This window comes from Homarus americanus, unplaced genomic scaffold (genome assembly GCF_018991925.1).
Source record: "Homarus americanus isolate GMGI-L3 unplaced genomic scaffold, GMGI_Hamer_2.0 scaffold16712, whole genome shotgun sequence".
NCBI lineage: Eukaryota > Metazoa > Arthropoda > Malacostraca > Decapoda > Nephropidae > Homarus > Homarus americanus.
Window position 1 is genome coordinate 1755860 of NW_024757794.1, and position 24648 is coordinate 1780507.

At 38.5% G+C, this 24648-nt stretch overlaps 1 protein-coding gene across 2 annotated transcripts; it reads right to left on the bottom strand.

The window, feature by feature from the left end:
* Positions 1-24648, bottom strand: LOC121857705 (regulation of nuclear pre-mRNA domain-containing protein 1B-like). 2 transcript variants are annotated; one of them, XM_042353791.1, is made up of 8 exons: positions 24397-24648; positions 15010-15249; positions 14698-14823; positions 7909-7962; positions 6643-6830; positions 4784-4883; positions 3968-4143; positions 1-385 (listed from the first exon to the last, which is right to left on the bottom strand). In XM_042353791.1, the coding sequence occupies exons 1-8, from the start codon at positions 24545-24547 to the stop codon at positions 239-241; spliced, it is 1182 nt and encodes a 393-aa protein (XP_042209725.1). In that variant the 5' UTR covers positions 24548-24648; the 3' UTR covers positions 1-238. The 2 variants fall into 2 exon arrangements, with proteins under 2 accessions (XP_042209725.1, XP_042209726.1); XM_042353792.1 differs by lacking the exon at positions 14698-14823.

Here is a 24648-nt window from a genome sequence, read left to right on the forward strand (position 1 = left end):
CAGACAAGTTCACTTATATTTACATAGTACACTTTTCTTCTCTGACAAATATCAACATTGTCCTTACTTTCAAAGAATTTACATTTTGCATTCCAATATGGACTCTGCAGCGCCGGTACAGTACTAAGTTTTAGATGCAGAGTGCTAGGAAACAGGCTCAGCTTTCCAATCATTCTTGGCATCAGATATCACAATATTCACAATGGTACACAATCCAATATACCAAGTGTGTGGGGGATCACGTGAACAGGTCTCCTGCTGATGGGAGAGGAGCTAGCCCACCCATTCTGATACTGGGTAACTTGGATATATCTGGCAGGTTTTGAAGATGAGCCTTCAGTTCCTCTCTCACCTTTTTTACTTTACCCTGTTTCTGACGATGTTCCTGTAAAAATTAGATTAAATTAGTCATACAACTATAGTAAGATCTTGAATTTACATCTAGTAATGTTTAATTGAAAATCCTAGTTTTATGGGATGAAAGTGACCAGCCATTAAAATCTGAATTTGGCACCCTTTAAATTAAAGGTACTGTGTTTAATACTGTAGCTAAAAACTTAGCAGTGATAAGTGTGAACATAGTACTAGTTTGTGGGTTACAAGTTAAAATGTCCAGAGATAGTGGCTGGAGGTCAGCTGACTGTATAGTGTACAGTTATTTTTTATAATTTGTAAGTATAAAATATATACAAATAAAATTATTGTAATTAGTCATATACAGTACTAATTTGTTTATGAAGGAGATTATATATATACAGGGTATATATATATATATATATATATATATATATATATATATATATATATATATATATATATATATATATATATATATATATATATATATATATATATATATATATATACACAGTTAACCCTCACTTCCTCGCGTTCTGCCCTGCCGGAACCCAGGATGCTCACATTCTGCGGTGCGTGTACCCTTTACGCGGAGAGCGGCTGGCGAGCCGCGCCATTTTTGGATCCAAACCTCCCGCCATCCGCCATGTTGTGTAAGCTGCGCGAAATGGTGCGCACAAGGTCGCCCAGTCATCAAAACATTACCAGTTCTTCACCCGCCACCCACCACAGCCGGCCCAAGTCAGTGATAGTGATAATTATGGTGAGGATATGGACTTATATGGACTTTGGGGAGTTTGACAAAGAGGCCCTGCAAGCCTCTGTGGTGGATAGTGATACAATTGATACAAGTGACACAGGTGAGGGCCAATAATCTGCCCTCTGCCTCGGAACCAACCGCCCATCCCCGTGTGCCCAGCCATTTTTTCTACTAATGTAAGTGTTAAAAACCTAATATTATTGATATTTCTCTTAATTATTAATTGTGTGTGCATACCATCATAAAGTTAAGATAATATTTTTACTACAACATAGTTGTGTGTCGTCAAAAAGTGGAGTTTGGGGATCGGCCCAGACTCCATTTCAATTAATCCCATATGTTATGTTATTCACTTTACGCGTTTCTCACTTTACGCGGGACCCTCCGGGTTACATTAACCGCGTAAAGTGAGGGTTAACTGTATATATAATATTGTTTTGTTTTCCCCCAGGCATCCCCCCCCCAATCAAGGCCTGGGGGCGGAAATATATAACATACGGTAATACTAATAATAAGAGTAATAATAATAAAGAGCCACAAAAATAATATATCAAGAGTGAGAAATGATATATGTATGTTGTGTTGTCAAAGTAAGAGAAACAATACTGTAGTTGAGGAGTCTAAAAGTAGACACTGGGAAAAACAGGTTACTATTCTGCCATGTTTATTATAGGACATGTTTATATCAGCATTTAATATTCCATACCTGGAGGTATAATTATGTGGTTAAGCAACATAATATACAATTTTCTTAGTTACAACAATCTTATTTCATATGTAACATGCATAAATCATCGTTTAATTAATTTTCAATACAAGTTACATCAATCATAATTTATATGTGATGTGTGTATTATCATTTAATAAATTTTCTATTAACTGGGCATATAATTATGTGATTAAACAACATAGCATACAATATTCTAAGTTATAATTCATGACAAGAATGAAGGGGGAAAACGTCAAAATTACGTTTTGAGTAAAATGCGTTCCAAGTTCAGCAAACCATAGAAATATGACACAATGTACTGATTTTTTTACAATTAATTATAATTACCCCTCTAATTACCATTAGTTTATACACGGAATAAGCTAATGAAAATGGTACCACGGTTAGTTCACATATAAGTATGCATAAAGCTATTGCCACCATTGACTGAAAAGTTGGTTTACCTGTATACTGTATAAACCAAAGAAAATGGGAGAAATAATGGAGTGGAAACCAGTGTGTCAACAACACATGGGTGAAGCGCTAGATTGCACGTGCTAGCATGACACTCATTGGCTGAAGGCGGCGGGCGATGGTAGCTGGGAGGTGATTGGCTGTAGCTTTCGCTCTTCCTACTCAATAATCCAAAACTGACATTACACCACGCTTCGGAATTGTGCATCATTTTATTCCTTATACTACCAGGGATGAAGGTTGCTTTTGTCATGGCTCATCCCACCACCTCATTCTACAGGTTTCAGGCTGCGAGGGGAGAAAAAAAGAAAATTGACAAGGTGGGGAGTTTGCCCTTCCTACCCGCGAGGCCTCATAGTTCATATGCTATAACTGTGTTATATTTAACATCTGACATGTGTATGTCATCGTTTGATTAATTTTCTATACCTGGGGGTATACAAAGCTAGGCATCATAGCATGTAATTTTCTAAGCTAAAGTTTGAAATATGGTTACGGTAATAATTTTTTATAAATACCATTAACAAGAAAGATGCCTCACAGGCATATGTGGCTCCAAATTATATCAGAACCTTAATAGCTCCATTTATAACCACTGAATGTCTCTCTGATAAAGTACTCCAAAACTTTGCTATGTCATCATCAATGTCAAAACTCAGCCTTGCCTTGTTGTCATCCTGTAATTCTGCCATTTTGAGCTCAAAAGAGCCTCATTTTTTACATCTGTCTTGAATGGAACTGAACAAAATTAAAAGACTGAGAAAGTAACTCATGGAATCTATTATTGAAATTTTCTGCCATATTTTGTCTGCATCTGTGGGAAGTAGATAGAGTACTGTACAGAGCTGAGAACAGTTGAGAGGTAGGATTGTGGAACTTCTGTTGTGAAATGTGTCATCAGGGCAAACCTGACCTGACTGGACCACAAGGAGAGTAACTACGTTAATCCTTAACCATAATAAATGTTTCCAGCTAAACGAGACAGCGCCTGTCGGCCATGTCCTTCAGGCCTTGATGCCTGGATAAAAAAAAAAAATAATAATTATTAAATAATAAAAATAAATAAATTACTGCAAAAAGACCCAGGTGATTCCAGCGACCCCATGAGCTGTATGGGAGCCCAGCCACTCTATGAGCTCCATGCGACCCTTTATGATGTATCTTGTGACCCCATGTTTGGTAACCGCAGGTCTATACATTCATCTGAGTTTTGTTTCTCGTGCATAACTCATAACACTGTGTAGTACTTATCTCCTTACAAGTTTCCATGGAGGTTAAAATAGTCATAATGGGATGTTTTTTTACTAAAAAGAAACTCAAATTTCAATAAAACATCTTTATTTAGCAAACCTAACATTAAAAAATTAACCTAAAAGATAATTTAGACTTCTACAATAATTAAATATTAAATAAGTTATGTTCGCTTAAGTAGGTCAGTAATAATGCTATGAATTTACAGTTTGTATGATGAGTATTTACATGATCATTCCTAAATACAGACCAGTTTGAGAAAAAAAAAGGGGGGGGGGGGAAGGAGGGGCTATTTTGCTACTCTTAGACATTCTTGGGGACATCCGGGGTGTCATCCGCAAATAATTGAGGGACACGAATTAAAAATCTGCAAATTTGAAGGGCATGCTGTATAAACAAATGAAAAGTGTCCTCACCTCCAGTGTCTCTTCTGCTTGAGCAAGTAAATCTTTTTGGAAAGCTATGTAGTCATGAAGCATGCGAGCCACAGCTTTTCTTGCCTCCATCTCCTCTGCCAGGCGTTTGTTATATGCTTCAAGCATGGATAGTGCTTCTTCCACCTGATCACATAGAGCTCGTCCAGCAGCTAGATCTACCAAACAAAAAGTACATTTAGCTCTAAGTTTTTACTTCCTACCTGAGCCTGAAAACATAAAAGTTCAAGCAAAAATTAGAGGTGGCTGGCAACTCACCAAACAGTAGTCATTTATGAGCAAGGCCATACTTCCACATAAAAGTGGAAAGACTTGTGGCTAATTTTTAACAAATACCATCCCTTGTAAGTTATTCCAAATGAGGTGCTCCTAATATGGTTAATATCAACACAAATTGGCAGTTACTACAGGTAAATATTATGCACTGTATAAGCACAGTTGCAAAATCTAATTGTCATAACACTAGTGACAACGTTTTATGAAAATTGCATAAAGCAATACTCTACCACTTGGGTCTTTTCTTACATGAAATGCATCATTCCACAAGAATCAAGTTATAAATTTCACTGAATATGTATTTTTAATCTCCCTGCTTGTCACCACATATCAGGAAACACTCAGTGGATGTGGGAGAGTGCACTGTTGGCACAAGAGCAGAGTCTCATCAGGCCTATCTGATTAAAAGAACAAATAATCAATTTCTGGGTTTAATGAGGAACTTTCTAACCGAGTTTCACTCTAGATCTGAAGTAACTTCAATTATGGAATTTTCAAGAACAAACACTACAAACTCAGTACCTTGTAGTTTATTCAGAAGATTTACATCAGATACTTCATCAGGAAGATTGGCAATCTTTTCACGAACAAGAGCATCAGATGTGGCTGCATTTTCCAATTCCTGAGGAAGGAAGAAAAATCAAATTAAGAATGATAAAGACAACTGAAAATTTAAAAATCCAAATTAGATTTCATACTGGATAAATATTCAACATGTATAATATGGCTGGTTAGTTAACTACTGTAATAATAATTCAAGATTTAGTTTCTAAAATCAGGTTAGTATAGTAATGCATAGTAAATGTAAAATTTTTATACGTAAGACCAGTGAAAAGGAATTATCAAGCAAATACAACATACCTGTAATAGTACAGTAGTTTCAAATAATTAAATCAATGAACTGATACACCATCTTGCACCACTCTCCCTTACTTCCATGATCCATCCCACACAGTGGAAGAGGAAGATAGATTAAAATATAATTCTGTTACAGGTTTCTATTCCTATATGAAATGTCACAAGTTCACAATCACAGTTAAATTATATTTCACATCCAAATGCATTTCTCCACCCATTCAAATGTGGCATCATGTAAGTCTGGGTGCACCTCACCTGGCCCTTTTAGAGACACACACGAGGCAGGCTGCAGGGACATCATTATTCACTGTACAGTATAATCTAGTTATACAATATGTTTAGACTGTGTTGCCGTGCTTCATGCTCCAGGTTATAAGTTCTGCTCTGTGGTAGCCCCTCTGTATATTAGTTGTGCATGTACTGTACTGTATTACAATGGCTCCAAAGTTGAGATCCCATTTTCTAGCTGAGATGTAGACACGTGTATTACATCATTGTGCTGGCCTTATGTGGGGTATACTTCACCCCAGTGGTAGCTGGTGACTGATATTTTGATCATCCATCCCTCCTTGTCAGAACCATTACCCTCAGAAGATGATGATTAGAAGTCTATCTTAGACTTGTAGTGTACAGTCACACTAAAGATGATGAACGGTACAAACACTAATATTTACCCCCTCGCACTCTCTATTTTTAATTTCAGTGAGCACCCTGAAAGGGTTAATTATATTCCTTTGAGCCAAGGTACTCTATTGCTTCATTATTTCATTATACAGTATGTGTACTTTATATATTTTCCTCTATAATTGTTATTATTTTTTCTAAGGATGGATTTTTAAGTGTTTTTTGGTTTGATGAAGTGTTTAAGTTTTCCTTTTAAATTAATGGGAAAAGCTTTCCCAATTCATGAAATTTCATTGTCTGGAATTCATCCCTCTCACAAATAGAGGAATAAACAGTAATATCTCCCTTAGCCGGAATCCCTCAAACCTGTACTCTCCGATAGCCGGAATTGAAATTTTCTCGGAAAATAGTTCCCAAAGCCAGAAATTTCTGTAAAATTCCAGCTTTGGGAACGATTTTCCGAGGGGCACATTTTCTGGAAAATTCCAAGAAAATTTTCCCGATACCAGGAAGATTCCGGAAAATTCTGGGGATGGAGGAGTTTTTTCTGGGTTTGAGAGATGAAAATCGGGCGCATTTTCTGGAAATTCCGAGAAAATTTTTCCATTGCCTGGAAAATTCCAGGGATGAGGGATATTTTTCCGGGTATGAGAGATGATGTAATGGGCAATTTCTGGAACTTACGAGAACATTTTTCTGTTATCAGAAAAATTCCGAGGATGAGATATTTTTTTCCGGCTTTGAGAGAGTCGTCTCATTACCCGGAAATCTCTCATTCCCGGAAGTGCTCTGCACCAATTGTTCCGGCTAACGGGGATATCACTGCAGCTGGTTAAGTTACTGTAGAAGATGGCCAATTAGAACTGGAGCAAATTTGACCAGCATCAATGAGGAGTTACCTGAATAGCTTCAATCAGCTGCTCTGGCTCAGGAGGATCACTGGGTGGTGTAGATGACTGGGGTGAGACAGCAAACTGGGTCAAGTCACCCTCGCTATCTCTACGCAGCCGGGATTCAGGCGTCGATGGCTGAATGGCGTCGCTTGCACTATCCCTCCGCTTTTTGCTTTGTGGATTATCGTGTTTTCCTGTATGGTGGATCCAAAAGAAAATCTATAAAAAAATTAATTCAAGTGGCACAAACAAAGTGCAGTAATGTAAACAAAACAAAAGAATATAGGAAGTCTAATGGAAATTGTTGTACAGGTACTGTGCTTATGTTAATGGAGACAAGCTCGTGTAATTTTCAGTTTCTATATTGAGAGGCTAAAGACTGAAAGCTTGTAACATAAAAGTTACTGGAAAGTCTTCAAGAATATTAAAAGTACTTAAAATTTTTCTATGCCAAGAGTGAAAAGGTGTGGACATAATCCTCATTTCAAAAAGATCTTACAATCCCAACTTATTGTTGTAATGTAGGAATTAATTTAATAACACTTCCCTCACAATACAGCATATCCACAAGTGTAAAGTCAATCCACGGGTGGTGGCCGCCGTCCCTACAGCTAACTTCATTGACCGTGGCTGCCATATAGAGGTACAGTAGGCCCTTGAAATTCACGGGGGTCAGGTTCTCAAAATGGCCGTGAATCACCAAATAACATTTGCTGGCGGGGGGAGGGGGGGGGGGTAGAAATGTATACATATTCCCTTTATGAGTTTGCTCTTAGGACAATTATTCAATTATTTCCTTTACACACAAAACACATACAGATAAATAATAATGGGAAAATCTTCTCAAAAATAATCAGAAACAAAGGTAGTATAAAAAATTTGAGTCTACCCTCAAGTCTACTCCATGCTTTGTTATTAATAAAGCATGGAGTAGACTTTATTATTTGTGAGAAGATTTTTTCATTTGTATTATTTATCTGTATGTAGTGTGTTTGTGTGTGTGTCTACATACGCACACATATATACAATACAGGTAAAGGAAATTACTGTCTCTAGAATAAATGGCTCCCTGTACTTGCCACGAAAATGACGGCAACTTTAAAACTACCCGCAGACATCCAGGGTGTCATTCGCAAATAATAGAGGACGGCGAAATAAAAATCCGCGAATTATCCGGGCGTACTGTAAATAGGCGTCCTAGAAGCACAGTTCATCTGGAGTATGATCAGTTGAGTCCATACAAGAGGAGAAACAAGAGTAAACAGGGCTTACCACCAAGCTCTCGTTTTCTGCTATTGTTTTCCTTCGACTTCCCATGTCCTTTATCTAGGAAAGAAAGAAAAGAATTCAAGGTATTAATACATCACTCAGCATGTTATGGACAAGTGAAAGTTGAATGTTTTAGTTTCTACTTCTAAATCCTGACAGCCATTTTCTCATTAAGACCCTAAAACAACAATCTAGTCAATACGTAGTTTTTTTGTATATACAGGTGTGTGTGTGTGTGTGTGTATATATATATATATATATATATATATATATATATATATATATTTATTTTAAATCCATATACGCGACTTTGAACATAATTAATTAATTACCAGCAAGGAATCGGGTGTCTCATTCTTGCTGGTGAGGTCATGATTATATATATATATATGTATATATATATATATATATATATATATATATATATATATATATATATATATATATATTTTTTTTTTTTTTTAAACCCAGGGTTCTAAGGACCCAGACATACAACTGGAACTAATCCAAAAATTATTCAACTCTTTCCCACCATATCAAGCTACTATACATTTACCCTGAAGGATACAGAAGTGCAGTTACTACTAAAGGCAGGAAACAATGACTCTTATTATTATACTAGCACTGGTGCACTATAAGCTGGGTGGGTATACAGTAGGCATAATTAGAAGAGGGCGACTCAGATTTCAGTGAAAATTGGGTGAATCACCAAATTGCTCCCTAATGAATAACTAAACCATCAATTGACTATCAAAGCCTCTAAGTTATTTCAATGTGTCCAAAAATCAAACATCAAAGAACACATAACAATCTCTCAGAAAAGAATTCAAGTGTTAATTTGTCCTCTTTATGGCAAAATAACAAGAGTGCCTTCAATCCAACTTCCAAATTGGAACTTCCCTGAATTCTAATCCAGACTAAAATGGAATATCCTCTTAAACTGTAGATCAGACTTTGTTGCCAACAAAAACAAACAAAAATGAGCTGCTGAACTGTGACCTACAAGCACAGCACCAGGTGGTGTCAGTCCTGTATACAGGTATCCCTCTATTTATGATGGGGTTAGGTTCCTGAAATACCCATCGCTGGTCGAAATATCATAAATTGGGATCATTATAACAAGGGGTTCAATGGGATACATTCCCAGCCAGTCAGACACCCACCCACATGTATCACTGAAAATAAAATTCCTACACGAACACAATTAAACTACACTCATTACATCATTAAGAACAAGTCTAGTCATCATTACATGTCCCCTTCGAGGCTAAGGGGACTCTCGAAGGTGGAGTGGAGACGTCACTCTGACTCCCACAGTCTCTGGGGAGTTTCATGCCACTTCACAATGTCAAGTTTCACCAACAATAATCACCCTTGTAACAATATAAAATACAGTATTGTGAGGAAGGTGTACACAGACCAGAGCGAGCCAAGAAACGTCCATCCAGTTCGCTCAAGTGATTGAAACTAAAGTGTTTAACGTGGTAATGAGATGATGCATCTGAGCAGAGAGAGTTGCAGAGCATATAAGTGCTAGTGACTGACAGACTCATGCTTTTAGCTTTTAGTGATAACTTCTATTACCTTATCTACCAGGTTTCTCCTCAAGATTCCCAGATATGACATGTAATTTTGGGGATTAGTTCCAGTCGCATGTTTGGGTACTGAGAATTCTGGGTTTGTAACCTACAGTACAGATTCAGTGACACAATCATTGCAAGTTTATAATATTTAAACAAAGAAAACAGCAGGGGTGTATATTCTCCTACAAAATTCTATCTTTTCCCCAAAGTAAAGAAAACTATTTTATGTACAACCCATCCCTACATACTTCACTGTAAAAAGTATAAGGGTCTTCAATTGTTAGTTTTACCAGAAAAAGGTTATCTTTGATAATTTACATCTTCCCAACCTACATTATAAATTCTACTACATTCTGTCTATTTTCTTAATAAAGTCTTTGCAATGTAGGTAAAAACCTGGTCCTTGGTGTCCTGTCTCAGTTTTTGTTTTCAGGTTACTTGATGCAAGCTTTTTATCCCACTACAGGTACCAGTACAATAATTGTACAATATACTGTATTTTATTTCATATATAATGTAAAATCACTTTGTGTACAGGCACATGAAACATGATACAGTCAGCATCCCCTTTGCATACATGATGCATCCCTGAAGACCAGTACGATAACTAGACATTAATTCCCGCAGACACTTGTGTTATAAATTGAGATACGTCCCAGAACATTCCTCGGATGGTACCTGCAACTCTTCCTAATTTCATCTGGTTCCTTAACTCCATTCCTGCCATCTCTAAATAATTTGATAATTTCTGTTTCTAACAACTAAGCTATTTACCTAAAACTTTTTCATTAAATTCCTTAATCAGAGGCATCCTCCAATTTATAAAATGGTTCCATTCCTGAGAAACCACTCATAAATTGGTATTTCATGAATTGAATGCGATTTTCCCACTGACTTCCATTATACTGTTCTGTATAAATGGAGATACAGTACCGTATATTCATAAGAAAAAAAATCTGACAAAATTTACTTATAACAACATTTAGACTTTTTTTAAGTACAGTACACTTATAATGGGAAACTAGATTTATATTATAAATCAATAATGCTACAGTACAGTATAAGCACAATGGTTCATTAGAAAATTAAAAAGAATGCTTCCAAAAATATGAGGTTTAACCTAAAAATTATCTTGGTATGTTTGCAGAGTAAGTAAAGTAAATGTTACATAATAGCAGTGCAGTTACTGAGAGACTACACCATGGAACCAGTCTCTCTTAACCACTTTTTTTTTTCATTCCAGTAGTGAAGCACCAGCTAATGTTCCCTTACTGTACAGTTAGAATCAAAAGTTTGCTCCCCCCTAAAATGAAGCAGCATCAACCCCAAATGAGATAAAACAGCACACCCGCACCAGATGACATGACGTCAGGGTAAGTAAGTTCGGAGACTCACTCCCGTGACTCAGTTTCACCACAGGGAGTGAACTTTTGTCCCCACCTGTACATACATTATGATACACACCCAGTAATTATATCCAGTAAAACTACTGGATATGATTTCTGGGTTCGGGTTTAGCTGAATATTGAATGTTACAGTACACAAATTCATCTAACATTTTATATTGTACACTAATATTTATTTAGCATATTTTCTCCTCCGACAACAGCTAACATTACGGGAGAATGTGAACACCGTTCCTACCACAGCCAAGATTCCTGGGTTGCCTTCTGGTTATTTGACCCCTGTATCAGTGTAGTGAGCCAATATAACTGTACAGTCCTGTATAACACTTGCAATAGTTATTTTTCACTTACAGTACAGTTGAGTCTGGATTTACGTGGTTTTGGTTTACGCGTTTTGTCATTTACGCGGTGCCATGCCAGAATTGAAATGCTTGATTTACGCGGCAAATTTGGTCATTTACGTGGGAAGCGGCACGGGCAGGGTGCGCACAAGGTCGCCCAGTCATCAAAACATTACCGAGTTCTTCACCCGCCACCCACCACAGCCGGCCCAAGTCAGTGACAGTGAGGATATGGACTTATATGGACTTTGAGGGGTTTGACAAAGACGCCCTGCAAGCCTCTGTGGTGGATAGTGATACAATTGATACAAGTGATGCAGGTGAGGGCCAATAATCTGCCCTCTGCCTCGGAACCAACCCCCCATCCCCGTGTGCCCAGCCATCTTTTCTACTAATGTAAGTGTTAAAAACCTAATATTATTGATATTTCTCTTAATTATTAATTGTGTGTGCATACCATCATAAAATTAAGATGTTATTTTGACTACAAGGTATGTATTGTGTCGGAAAAAGTGGAGTTTGGGGGTCGGCCCAGTCTCTATTTCAATTAATCCCATATGTTCTGTTATTTCATTTACGCGTTTTACGTGGTACTCCGCGGGTTCAATTGACCGCGTAAATGAAGACCCAACTGTAATTAATTTTAGTTTAATTTTCCTTATACATTATCAATTATTTCATGTTTAGTGAAATACTGGAGGCTTACAGAGAAATAAATCTTTTTCTGTGTAAAGTATAGAATGTCAAGAGTTAATTTTGTAACTGAAATTTTGCTTCGTCTGGCAGCACCGTGCTGATGTAACCGTCATGGGTGTCTTTTTGTAAAATTTGAATTGTGCTTTCATCTCTTTTTATGGAAATTACACGATATGTACAGGTATCCCTCGATACATGAACGTTCGAGATGCGAAAATTATCTTACACAGGGGGTCCCCGACTTAGAAATGAAATTCCATATACAGTATTACCCCGCCTAACGCGGTTTCACTTAACGCGTTTTATCATATACGCGGTGCCTCGCCAGAGCTGAACTTTCACTTAACACGGATTTTTTCCACATATACGCGGTGAGTGTCCGGCTCGAGACGCTATTTTTAGATTTGCCCCACCCTGCCTGACTGCCTGTTTTAGCTCATAAAATTCATACAAATTACCCGGCCAGAATATAATTTACATTGCTGGAATTCTTATAATTTGGTGATCATTTTGAATATAAACATCATATATTTTGCATTAGACATACAAATTTTAGATAAAAAATTTTCTCAGAGTAACTATGTTATCTTTTGTGCAAAATATATGACATTTATATTCAAAATATTCCTGGTCTTACAAGGAATCCAGCAATGTCAATTATATTATCCTAACTTTAGTTTGAGGTATTATTTATTAAAATTTAGTGGTTATCCCACACATCTCCTTGGGACGGTTGGTGGGGGGTGGGGGGGAGGGAGGGACCGACCGACCATCTGTTACCCCGTGAAGAATTATTATTTTTTTTTATTAACTGAAGATATTTGTTTTAGCTCATAAAATTCATACAAATTACCCGGTCTGAATATAATTTACATTGCTGGAATTCTTATAATTTGATGATCATTTTGAATATAAACATCATATATTTTGCATTAGACATACAAATTTTAGATAAAAATTTTTCTCAAATTAACTATGTTATCTTTTGTGCAAAATATATGACATTTATATTCAAAATATTCCTGGTCTTACAAGGAATCCAGCAATGTCAATTATATTATCCTAACTTTAATCTGAGGTATTATTTAATACTAAATGTTAAAAACCCTGGAAGGGAGGATTGGTGGGGGGTGGGGGGGAGGGTTGGGACTGACCGCGCGGTTGGAAGAGGGGGGGAGGCAAGGTGGGGTACTTTGATTGACAGATAGTGTCGTGAAGATTATTTTTTTTTTATTAACTGAAGATATTTGTTTTAGCTCATAAAATTCATACAAATTACCCGGTCAGAATATAATTTACATTGCTGGAATTCTTATAATTTGGTGATCATTTTGAATATAAACATCATATATTTTGCATTAAACATACAAATTTTAGATAAAAAATTTTTCTCTAGGTAACTATGTTATCTTTTGTGCAAAACATATGACATTTATATTCAAAATATTCCTGGTCTTACAAGGAATCCAGCAATGTCAATTGTATTATCCTAACTTTAGTTTGAGGTATTATTTATTAAAATTTAGTGGTTTTCCCCCAAAAATTTCTCTGAGAGGGAAGAGCCGGCAGTGTAGTGTGAGAGGGGGAGGGAGTTGAGTCCATTATTTGAATGGACATTAACTTGGCGACTGTATTTCTCTATTTCTCTTAAGTATTAATTGTGTGCATGTACCATCATAAAATTAAGATGTTATTTTTACTACAACATAGGTATGTGCCTTCAAAAAGTGGAGTTTGGGGGTCGGGCCGGTTTCTATTGGAATTAATCCCATATGTTCTGTTGTTCACTTAGCGCGGATTTCACTTAACGCGGGACCCTCTGGGTTCAATTGACCGCGTTAAGTGGGGTACAACTGTATTTATAAAAAAAATCGGCTTCAACTTATGGCCATTTGCTGGTGCTTATGAACCGACACTAGTTTGGAACTTTAACACTGCATTTTCTAGACTAGGTAAGGCTAACACACTAATTAAGCTGTCTGTTTCAGGGGAAAATTTCTCCAACAGTTATTAGGTTATAGTATAGTATCACATTTTAAACTCACAACAGCATAACCTAGTCAATCTCACAATTACAAAATGGAAAATTTGGCAATGAAATGTTGAATCAGCAAACTCGTCATCATAATCACATTCCTCATTCCCCAAGATTCCATCTGTAATATGCATCATCACTGGAAATTATTATTATTAGTCAAGTCCCCCAAATAAAAATAAACAAATTCTGAACTTCCCCTTTATTCCCTCTAAATTAATGTCTTGTTTGTCTCCCTTCTGAATTAAAATCCTGACCATGTTAATGCCTTTCTCTAGGTGAGGAAGGGAAGATATACAAAAATGAAGTGCCACTATATTTACTCTACCCAACTCATTTACTTCCCCTTAGAATCTATTCATTAAATAGAAAGAAAAAAATAAATATATAAAAGGGGAAGAAGAGCAACAAATTTTTTGTCTCCTCTTTCCTTTCTCATCCCTTCCCCAAGGAAATGCAAACACCATAAAAGGATTCCCTCTCCTTTCTCAGTTTGCCTGATCCTTACCTTCCACTTCTCCCTACCCTTACTTGTGGCAGGGTAAGGGAAGACAGGAGATAAGAGAGGGAGTTACCTGTGTTTTAAATTTTTTTAAATCTTTCTCTCATTCTCATCCCTTCCCCTCCATACTACTATACTTTCATTCCTTCCCTGAGAAAGAGGAAGTACAAGGTATGTTACCTTATCATTCCTTCTACATTTTCTACAAATTTTCTGCCTTTCAACCTACCCTTGTCCCTTCCTCTTCTCTTCTTCTCTTTCTTCTTTCCTTCCCTTTCCTTTCTTCCCCTCTTTTCTTTCTTTTCCTTTATCACGTCTCTGGGTGCTATCTCTTCCCCAAACAATATAGGGGAATCTGGAAGAATATACACCCCTGTAATTAAGTTATTTTAACAATAATGTTTTATTAACCATAATTGGGCCTTCAATATAGTCAAAATACTTTGGTAAATAAATTCAAAATCATCATCTCTGGTAAGATGAGGGAGGAGATGAATATAAACCCTGATTCATTTGTAACAAGCAAAAAATGTGGACTTACTTAGATTCTTTTTGAATAACTTGATGTGGTCAGCATCAAATACGCTCCTATCCTCCCACACATTGAGTAATCTGTTGAGTCCTCTTAAAGATTTCTCATCCAAGCGCAGAGCTCCCAGATGTTCAAACACTTTGCCTAATTTGCTGCCAAACTCCTTGTTGTACTCTGGCCCTTTTTTCTTGCTATTTTGAATCACATCATTTGCCAGGTACATGAAAGTGAGTTTACGAGAATCTGTAGCTGAAAGTAAAGGAGAAAAAAGCTCAAGACCTAAATCAGTTCTGATTAGAGGAAAAAATATATATAGTACTACTGTACAGTACAGTATATAAAATGGTTATTCACTGTAGAGGATGTAAATTTTTCCCAACAGGAATTCTACTACGTACTAATTTACAATAATCCTTCTCTAATTGCAGGGGTTACATTCTAGAATTCTCCCGTGGTTGGCAAGAGCTGGGTCTAATAGGGAAGTGACCCCTGAGAGACATACAGTACCTAGACATATAATGTACAGTACAGCTCAAGGTTAAAATCAAATAACCTGTACTGTACAGTGTATGCTATACTTAAAAAGAAAATTATTATACAATGCACTGTGCGGATATTAAAAACTGTGTAATGGAGCAGTCCCCTCACGATGCTGCCCACTTGCCCTTCATGTACTCCTTACTAGTGCTACAGTTCCTAGCAACACAAAGTGTATACTGTACAGTACAGTATGTAACTTTCATACTTTATAAGATTTTAATATGCAAATATGTATGAACAATACATTTCCAAAAAATTTTGTTTCGTGATACGAGGTCATTTGCGTAAGGGCATAAAACATACCGTACACGTAAGAGCTGGGCCTATTAGAGGAGGTATGTGTCCACATCATACGTCTGGCAGCTGCACTTCTCAGTTATCCTAAACACAGGCCCTCATGGATGTACTGTAGCATGTGCCTTTGTGTTTATTTCTCTTCTTTATTTTCAGTTTTATTCTATTTTATTACAGTACTTACTTATACAGGTTCCTCTACATTGGACACAGAAAAATTTAAAATCTTCAAAACATAGAATACTGTATATTATTATACTATTTAATATAAATATGCACTTTACAAAGAAATGTATAACACCATCTAGATGATTTACTTTCCATCAATTTGGTAAAAATAAATGCATTTTTATATTACAGTAGTAGTAATGTATTTAGAATATATTTTCTCAATGCTGTAAAGGTATGAACACTTTGGCTCAGGCTGCACCTGGACCGCTATGGGTGTGGCTGTCTATTGCCAAGATAGTGGAATGCTATAAAGCTTATAATATAATTGATGAAAATAAGCTCACTGACTTAATGAGGTTTGAGGAGGAGGACTTGGACAATACAAGTATTATTTAATACAGGCAGTCCCTGAGTTACCAACACCCAATTTACGAACTTCCATGTACTTATGAATGGGATTCCAATATATTCTTCAAAAAAATTAGTAATGTACAGTAGGGTCAGAATATATCGCGAGACAGGGTCCAAAGATGTTCGCTATATACTAAATCGCGATATATAATTATAAGTAATCAATGGTGAAAAGAGGGTAAGGTTCTGCAGGCCAAAAAAAATTACTAAACTTGACATAATGAGTTCATTTTCTGACTAACTAAAGCACCAATGAACACTAGACTCAGAACAACAGGCTATTTCAATACAGTATCAAGGAACATCAGACTCGGCTACTGACACACCATTCTGGGAACACCAGACCTGGCAGTAGACGCCACACTGCCACCCTCACTTGACAATCCCACACCTACATAAACGAACAACAAAAATATTAGTTACAGTTTTAAATCTTTTCCATTTTCTTCACTTCACTTTTCACGTCACTTGCAACCCATTTACACTCGCTTTAGAAAATGGAATCTGCACCAGACTCGGCAGCTGACGCGCCATCCTGATAACAACAGACGACACACTGCCACCCTCACTAACAATCATAAACGAACAAACCAAAAATATTAGTTACAGAATTAAATCTTTTCCATTAAGCTTTCCATTAACTTCACTTCACTTTTCACGTCACTAGCAACCCATTTACACTCACCTTAGAAATCGTAATCTGCAACAGATTCGGGTGCTTTCTCGTCACTCTCAGAAAGACTGAGCGGCCGAGCATGAATGAGTGAGGGAGCAGCCATGGTGGTGCCTCTGGCGAGCAAATAACGCACTTATTTGCCATGGCGGTAAATTTGAAATATTTCCTGTCCGATTTCCCTCGCGAAATAAAAAAATTATCGCTATACAGTATATAGGAAAATGTCGATAATTTTGGTAGCCGCGATATAAAAAAAATCATTATATAAAGTAGCGATATATCCCGACCCTACTGTATAGTAATTGAAATTGTATTTTTTATATTACAGTATATACCGTAGTATACTTTATATTGTTTAACATCACTTTATTTTTAATATATATATATATATATATATATATATATATATATATATATATATATATATATATATATATATATATATATATATATATATATATATATATATATATATATATATATATATATTATATATATATATATATATATATATATATATATATATATATATATATATATATATATATATATATATATATATAACGCGCCTCGATTAACGAAATTTCGGTTAACGAACTGCCTTCCATATGGATCTTCAATTCGGTTAACGAACAAAAATTCGGTTAACGAATTTCTTACGAACCGACCTCAACATGTTTTCGCTTGCACTGACCGGGCAACCAGCTTTAGTATCAGTCCGCCAATACATTAATCGGTTCTAGGGCTTAAATTCCTTATTATTTTAGTAAATATCAAGAAGTTTATACTATTCAATAATTTTAAAAGTTTAATATTCAATTTTTTAGTCATTTTAACAATTATTGAACATAATTGAAGGTAAAGTGACTAGTTTAATGCGCGGCATCCAGCCTCTTAACACAGCAAACAGGCGTTAGTCTCTCTGTTTTCACTGGAGGTAACATCTTGCTTGAGACTCACTTCAACTAAATGCTTTTTTCTGTGTTTCCAAGCAAATTATTGGTCATTTTGAAATATATTTTACATATTGACAATATATAATGCAGTGCAGTGTTGATTAAAGAAAATAATCTTGAAATACACCAAGAGAACTAAAATTTTATGGGTGAAATGGTGCCATGGGGTGACTTCTCTTCTTCCTTCTCCTCCACCCCCATTCTAATTCCCATCATCATCATCATCATCCAGGAGCCTTCTACATACACACCTCAAAGTAAGTGAACTTTTCTACCATTTTTGTTGAATTTAGGCAATTTTCGGTGAGCTGGAACCAATTACCCATTGAAACAATGGTTTAGGTTATGAAACGACCTTCTGGAGGATTGAGTTCATTAACGAGTCACTTATATATATATATATATATATATACAGTATTACCCCGCCTAACGCGGTTTCACTTAGTGCGTTTTCGCATATACGCGGTGCCTTGCCAGAGCTGAACTTTCACTTAACACGGATATTTTCCACATATACGCGGTGAGTGTCCGGCTCGAGATGCTATTTTTAGATTTTGCCCACGCGCCACCCGCCCGCCTGCCTGCCTGTGCTCCTCGCCTCTCCCTCCTCCTCCCTCCGCTTGGGCAAGCCGCGCGGTCAGGTTGCGCAGTGTGTCTTTGTTGCGTTATCACTGACGTCATATGACGTATCGGACTGTGATTGGCCATGCATTCCTACCCCCCTCTGCTGCTAGCTGTAATTGGCTTAAAGTATTATGACGTGACCACCCCGGGGAGGGAGGGAGGGAGGAGAGACGATGCTTGACCTAGCTGCGGCAGTTTGATCCCTCAAGGCCACACCGTGTTAACGCGCATCCATTGTTCCGTAAAATGGCTTCCGCCGGACCACCATCGCCCCCAGAGAGAGACCTTTCCTTACCTCGACCCAGCGGCACTAAGCCAAAGAAGACACGACGTTCATTAAGCTACGAGGTGAAGTACCAAATTGTTCAAGATTTGGAGAAAGGAAGACGGCAAGTTGATCTCGCGCGCCAGCATGGCGTCAACGAATCTACGATTCGTACGATCAAGAAGGATGCAGCCAAGATCAAAGAGCACATGAAAATCACAAAGTCTGCAGGTGCTTCATCTATCAGGTATTGCTAGAACAGGGTGCTGGCAAAAGTGGAAAATTTGCTGGTGAGTTATTTGGTGCGTCAGGCGCGACGCAACATGGCGGTGGACACGCGCTCAGTGCAGGAGTACGCACGTGAGCTATACGCAGCAGTGACACGTAAACTGGGAATTGCAGAGCCCAAACCCTTCAATGCTTCCTCTGGTTGGCTGCATAGGTTTAAGAAGAGGAACAAGATCACCAACATCAACATTGGTGGTGAGGAAGCGAGTGCTGACCGTGTGGCGGCTAAAGATTTTCCTCCGTTTTTACGTGAGATTATGGAGGAAGGACAGTACAGTGACGACCAGGTGTTTAACATGGACGAATCTGGTCTTTTCTGGAAAAAGTTACCTTCCAAGACCTTCGTTGTCCAGTCTGCCAGCAAGGTAAGGGGTCGGAAGTTGCAGAAGGAACGCATCACCGTCCTGTTTACCACCAATGCCTCCGGTACCTGTAAACCAAAGTTATCGGTGATTCACACAGCCCGCAAGCCGCACGCCTACAAGAATATGGACATGAACAAGCTTAATGTCCACTGGCTAACCGCACGTAAGGCGTGGATGTCCTCTTCTCTGTCCCTCTTCTGGTTTGACAACTGTTTTGTTCCCGACGTGAAGAAATTATGCAAGCAACAGAATGTTCCATTCAATATTTTGTTGCTCCTTGACAACGCACCTGGACACTCGCCCCTACTTATGGATCGTCACCCCAACGTAAAAGTGGTCTTCCTTCCTCCCAACACTCCGTCATTAATCCAGCCCATGGACCAGGAGTTGATCTGCAATGTGAAAGCTGCGTACTCTGCAAAGAAGTTCAAGCTCCTGAACGACTCTACCAACACCAAGGATGAGTTGCGTAAGCTGGGTGACACCGACAGCGAGAGCAAAAGCGACGAGGACAAGGAACAAGAGGCGGTGACTCAAGAACTTCTCGTCAAACAATTTTGGAAGAAGTTTAACGTTAAACAAGCTGTAGACTTCTTGGTGGAGGCATGGGATCTGCTGACTATTGCTACGATTCGTCACGCATGGAGACATGTGTTGCATAGCATACCAGGTGAGAGGAGGAGTGAACCTGTGACTGGTGAGGTTCAGACTGTTGCAGTAGCAGTGGACCTTGCCAGAGAAGCTGCGCTCAATATTACAGCTGAAGGCTTCTCCGAGACCACCAACGAAGACATCCTGGAGGTGATCAGAGATCCTGAAGTGACTGCCGACGAGATGTTGGAAGAAGAACACGCCAGTGAAGAGGAGGAAGAAGGTGCGTCATTCTCCGAAGAACCTAGTTTAAGTCATAGTGATATTAAGTGTGCCATAGAGTTTGCAGAAAAAATTAAGTCCGTCCTTTCCCGCGACAATGACGATGAACGCTATGAAGTCTTCCATACCCGACTGGTGCAGGCTATGGAGCCGTACATCACGGTGTATCATGACAACATCAAAGCCAGCCGTCAGCAAAGCATAACCGAGTTCTTCGCCCGGAACCCACCACAGCCAGCCCAAGCCAGTGATAGTGAAAGTGAAGTTGACTTTGAGGGATTTGTCAGGGAAGCCCTGACAACTGTAAGTGACAGTGATGTTGATTCACCTAGTAATGTTGATTCACCTGAGGGCCAGTAATCTGCCCTCTGCCTCGGAACCAGCCTCCATCCCCGTATGCCGACCCATCTCTTCTACTACCGTAAGTGTTCCACCTAACTTTTAGTTTCTCTAAGGTAACCTTCATTTTTCCTATGTTAACCTTTATCTTTCCTAACCTAACCTCTTCTATATTACTTGTTTTTTCATACCATCATAAAGTTAAGATAGAATTTTTACTACAACATAGTTATGTGTCGTCAAAAAGTGGAGTTTGGGGGTCGGGCTGGTTTCTATTGGAATTAATCCCATATGTTCTGTTGTTCACTTAACGCGGATTTCACTTAACGCAGGACCCTCTGGGTTCAATTGACAGCGTTAAGTGGGGTACAACTGTATATATATATATATATATATATATATATATATATATATATATATATATATATATATATATATATATATATATATATATATATATATATATATATATATATATATTATATATATATATATATATTATTTGTTATATATGGGCAGGGTTGTATTTTAATTTAACCTAACCTATGGAAATAACACTGTTCTGACTTACGAACAGGGTCTAGGAATGTAACCCATTCATAATTTGGGGACTGCCTGTACTTCAGATCTCTTGTGCACCTAACCAACTACTTTAGATTAGTTCTATATAGAAGAAAACTTTTTTATTTCCCCAAGAAAATTACAAATAAAAAAAAGAATGTAATTATATTTTTTTTCCGTGGGTTTTCTTTTGAATAATAGACATGTATATGTCATCCACCAACCACCACTGTTGTTAATATACAAACACTTAACAGCAACAAAACACACACAACAACTGCAACACTATATCATAAGTCTACACTTACCTGACCTAACCTACCAATCCAATCTATATAAAAGATTTACATCATTGTTAGGCTTAGGTAGGTAGGTCAGGTTGATTGATATTATCTCAGTGTAATGATAAAATGTAGCAGTCGCTGAAGTACTTGCATGGAGAGGCTGCAAAATTATCAGTTTTGGTGTGTCAGTCATGGTTAGTATTACCAAAATACAACCTTCATCTCATACCAAGGCTGATAACTTCTGCCAAAAGAAAGCGATGGCCCAGAGCAACCTTCGCTATCAAAAGGACGAATTGTGGAAAAATAAAGCATGTGAAATGCAAAAATTTGCAGATCAACACAAGATGTGCAAAATTTTCAATTCCACTAAAGTAATTTATGACCCCACAACTCATGGTGTGGCCCCCCTCCGCTCATCTGACGGTAATTCCCTAATTAAAGACAAGGAAAGCACCCTCAGCGCCGGAAAGAGCACTACCATTCCCTGCTCAACCAAAACACTGATGTAGATGTCCTGACTACCCAAAAGGTCCCTCAGCACCCAGAGCTCACCCAACTCGGCTATCCTCCATCCCATGATGAGGTCCCTACTGCCATCAAGCAGATGAAAAATAACAAAGCCACAGGGCCTGATGTATAAAGCAGGAGGACCTCTGCTTACCAGCTGTCTTCACTCTATCCTGGAGGATAGATGGGAACAGGAGGAAATCCCCCCAGGATCTTAAAGACGCCTCCATCTTCAATATTTATAAGAACAAGGGAGACCGGTCCGACTATGGGAATTACCGCGAGATCTCGCTGCTGTCCGTAGCCGGCAAAATTATTGTTTAAGTCCTCCTAAACAGACTTCTTCCTGGGGCAGAAAACTTCCTCCCAGAATCTCAATGTGGCTTTAGACCTTCACATGGCACCACTGACATGATCTTTGCTGCCTGCCAGATACAGGAAAAGTGCAGAGAACAGCATTGTGACTTGTACATGGCTTTCATCGACCTAACCATGGCCTTCGACTCTGTCAACAGGGAAACCCTCTCACAGACTCTCAGGCACTTGGTTGCCCACCAAAATTTATCACCATTGTGAGGCAACTCTACAAAATCATGAAAGGCAGTGTCTTGCACAATGGCACCCAGTCTGAGTTCTTCCCTCTCCAAATGTGGGTGGGTAAAACAAGGATGTGTACTGGCACCAACTCTCTTTTCCCTATTTTTGGCTGCCTTCCTTACTCATGCAAGTGCCAATTTAGACGGTGGGGTGGATATCCAGTACTGGATAAAGGGAATGTTCAACATAAGCCAACTCCCAGCAGGAACAAAGGTGTCGGCCACTTCCATCATTGAACTTCAGTATGCAGACAACCTCACCCTCGTTGCTCACACTGAATGTGACCTACAGGAGATCCTGAACACCTTTGCAGATGTGCATCCACACTTCAGCCTTGAGGTGAATGTACGTTAAGACTTTCAGCCTACCCCTGGTTCAGCCACACCTCCACCATCCATCCAGATTAACAATACTACCCTTTCTATTGTTACCCACTTTCAGTACCTTGGCTCCCACCCATGTCTTCAGCTGTAGGGAGCTGAAAATATCTACAAAGTTGCACATATATCGAGCAGTGGTCCTCCCTACCCTGCTATATGGCAGCGAGACATGGGCCACATACAGGAGGCACCTCAAGGCACTTGAAAACTTTCACCAACGTAGTCTACATTTCATCCACCATGTTTGCTGAGAAAACAAGAAAAAATGCCAGTATTCTCATTGGCACCAACCATAGAAGCATTGAGGTTACCATTGCCCATGAATAACTACACTGGACTGGCCATGTTACCCACATGGATGACAGTAGACTGCCAATACACCTAATTTACAGTCACCTACCTTATGGTAAACATAATGCTGGCAGGCAACTGTAAAGGTATAAGGACAGTCTTAACACAAACCTGAAAAGTGCCAAATCGACCTCCTCACCTGGGAGACGATTACTCCACACCGTAATGCTTGGAGGAGCACCACACACGGTGTCAATACCTTCGAGTTAGCCTGACTGCATATTGAGGCAGACAAGCGCCAATGCCAGAAAGGCGCTGCGTCGCCCGTTCCACACTAGATGTAGCCCTCCACACGTGCAACTTCTGTGGACGGCCCTGCCGGTCTTGTATTGACCTCTCGAGTCACCTTAGAGCTCACCAACGAAGGCGACAACTAAAATAGGAGTTACAAATGCACAAGAGATCTGACGTATTACCCCATATAAGTCAAAATAGGTAGTTTAGATGTACAAGAACCTAAATACCTTTACCAAAATATTAGTTATTTCCTATTCTACTCTTCTAAAGTAGAACAGGATTCCTTTCTGTGAATAGAACCATTCCCATGGTCTAAACATGGCACTGTTTGGCCATCTTCCTCCGCCCATTTCACATGTCATAACTGATATCTCACAAAACACAATCTTAACCAAATGCATTCCACCTGCAACTGTTGTAATTTTTTCGATAAGAAAGCTTTAGTCTTCTACAGAAAAATTTCGTCAGGTAACTAAGACTGAAACACTTTCGTCAAATATTACCAAACCCACTTCCAACGGCACACATAACCCACAAGATACATACTTCAGTGTCAAGGAGGATGTCACTCAAGGAACCTTACCTTTCTAGCTCCTACAGCATTGTATCAACCAACACACGGTACTCCATCAGCTACCTGACAACACACAGGCTGAAGGTATTGTGTTGCTTACCAGTAATGAGTTCACGATACCACACATTAACAACGGTGTGGGCATGCTTCTTGTGATGAATTAGCCATAGTGACACCGTCTGGATAGACTGTTGCGACATGTTCAAGTCGTCCAGTTTCTTTTTCAGCCCATCTTCGTTAAAATTGGCCATGGTTGCCTCCTACGGCCACTAATAACTTCTGGAAACGCCACTCAGTAGCTCGATGTTTGTGATGCTTCTTCCTGCAGGCCACAACACCACGTCACGCGCCT

Bases quoted from the DNA above. Each gene is read 5' to 3' on its own strand.
- LOC121857705 (XM_042353791.1), bottom strand. From the start codon at position 24,547: ATGGCCAATTTTAACGAAGATGGGCTGAAAAAGAAACTGGACGACTTG. The intron at 7,963-14,697 runs GTAGGTTGAAAG...TTTCTTTCCTAG, and splicing joins GAGAAGAGGAAGGGACAAGG to ATAAAGGACATGGGAAGTCG. The intron at 4,144-4,783 runs GTACTGAGTTTG...TTTGTTTGGTAG, and splicing joins TCTTCTGAATAAACTACAAG to ATCTAGCTGCTGGACGAGCT.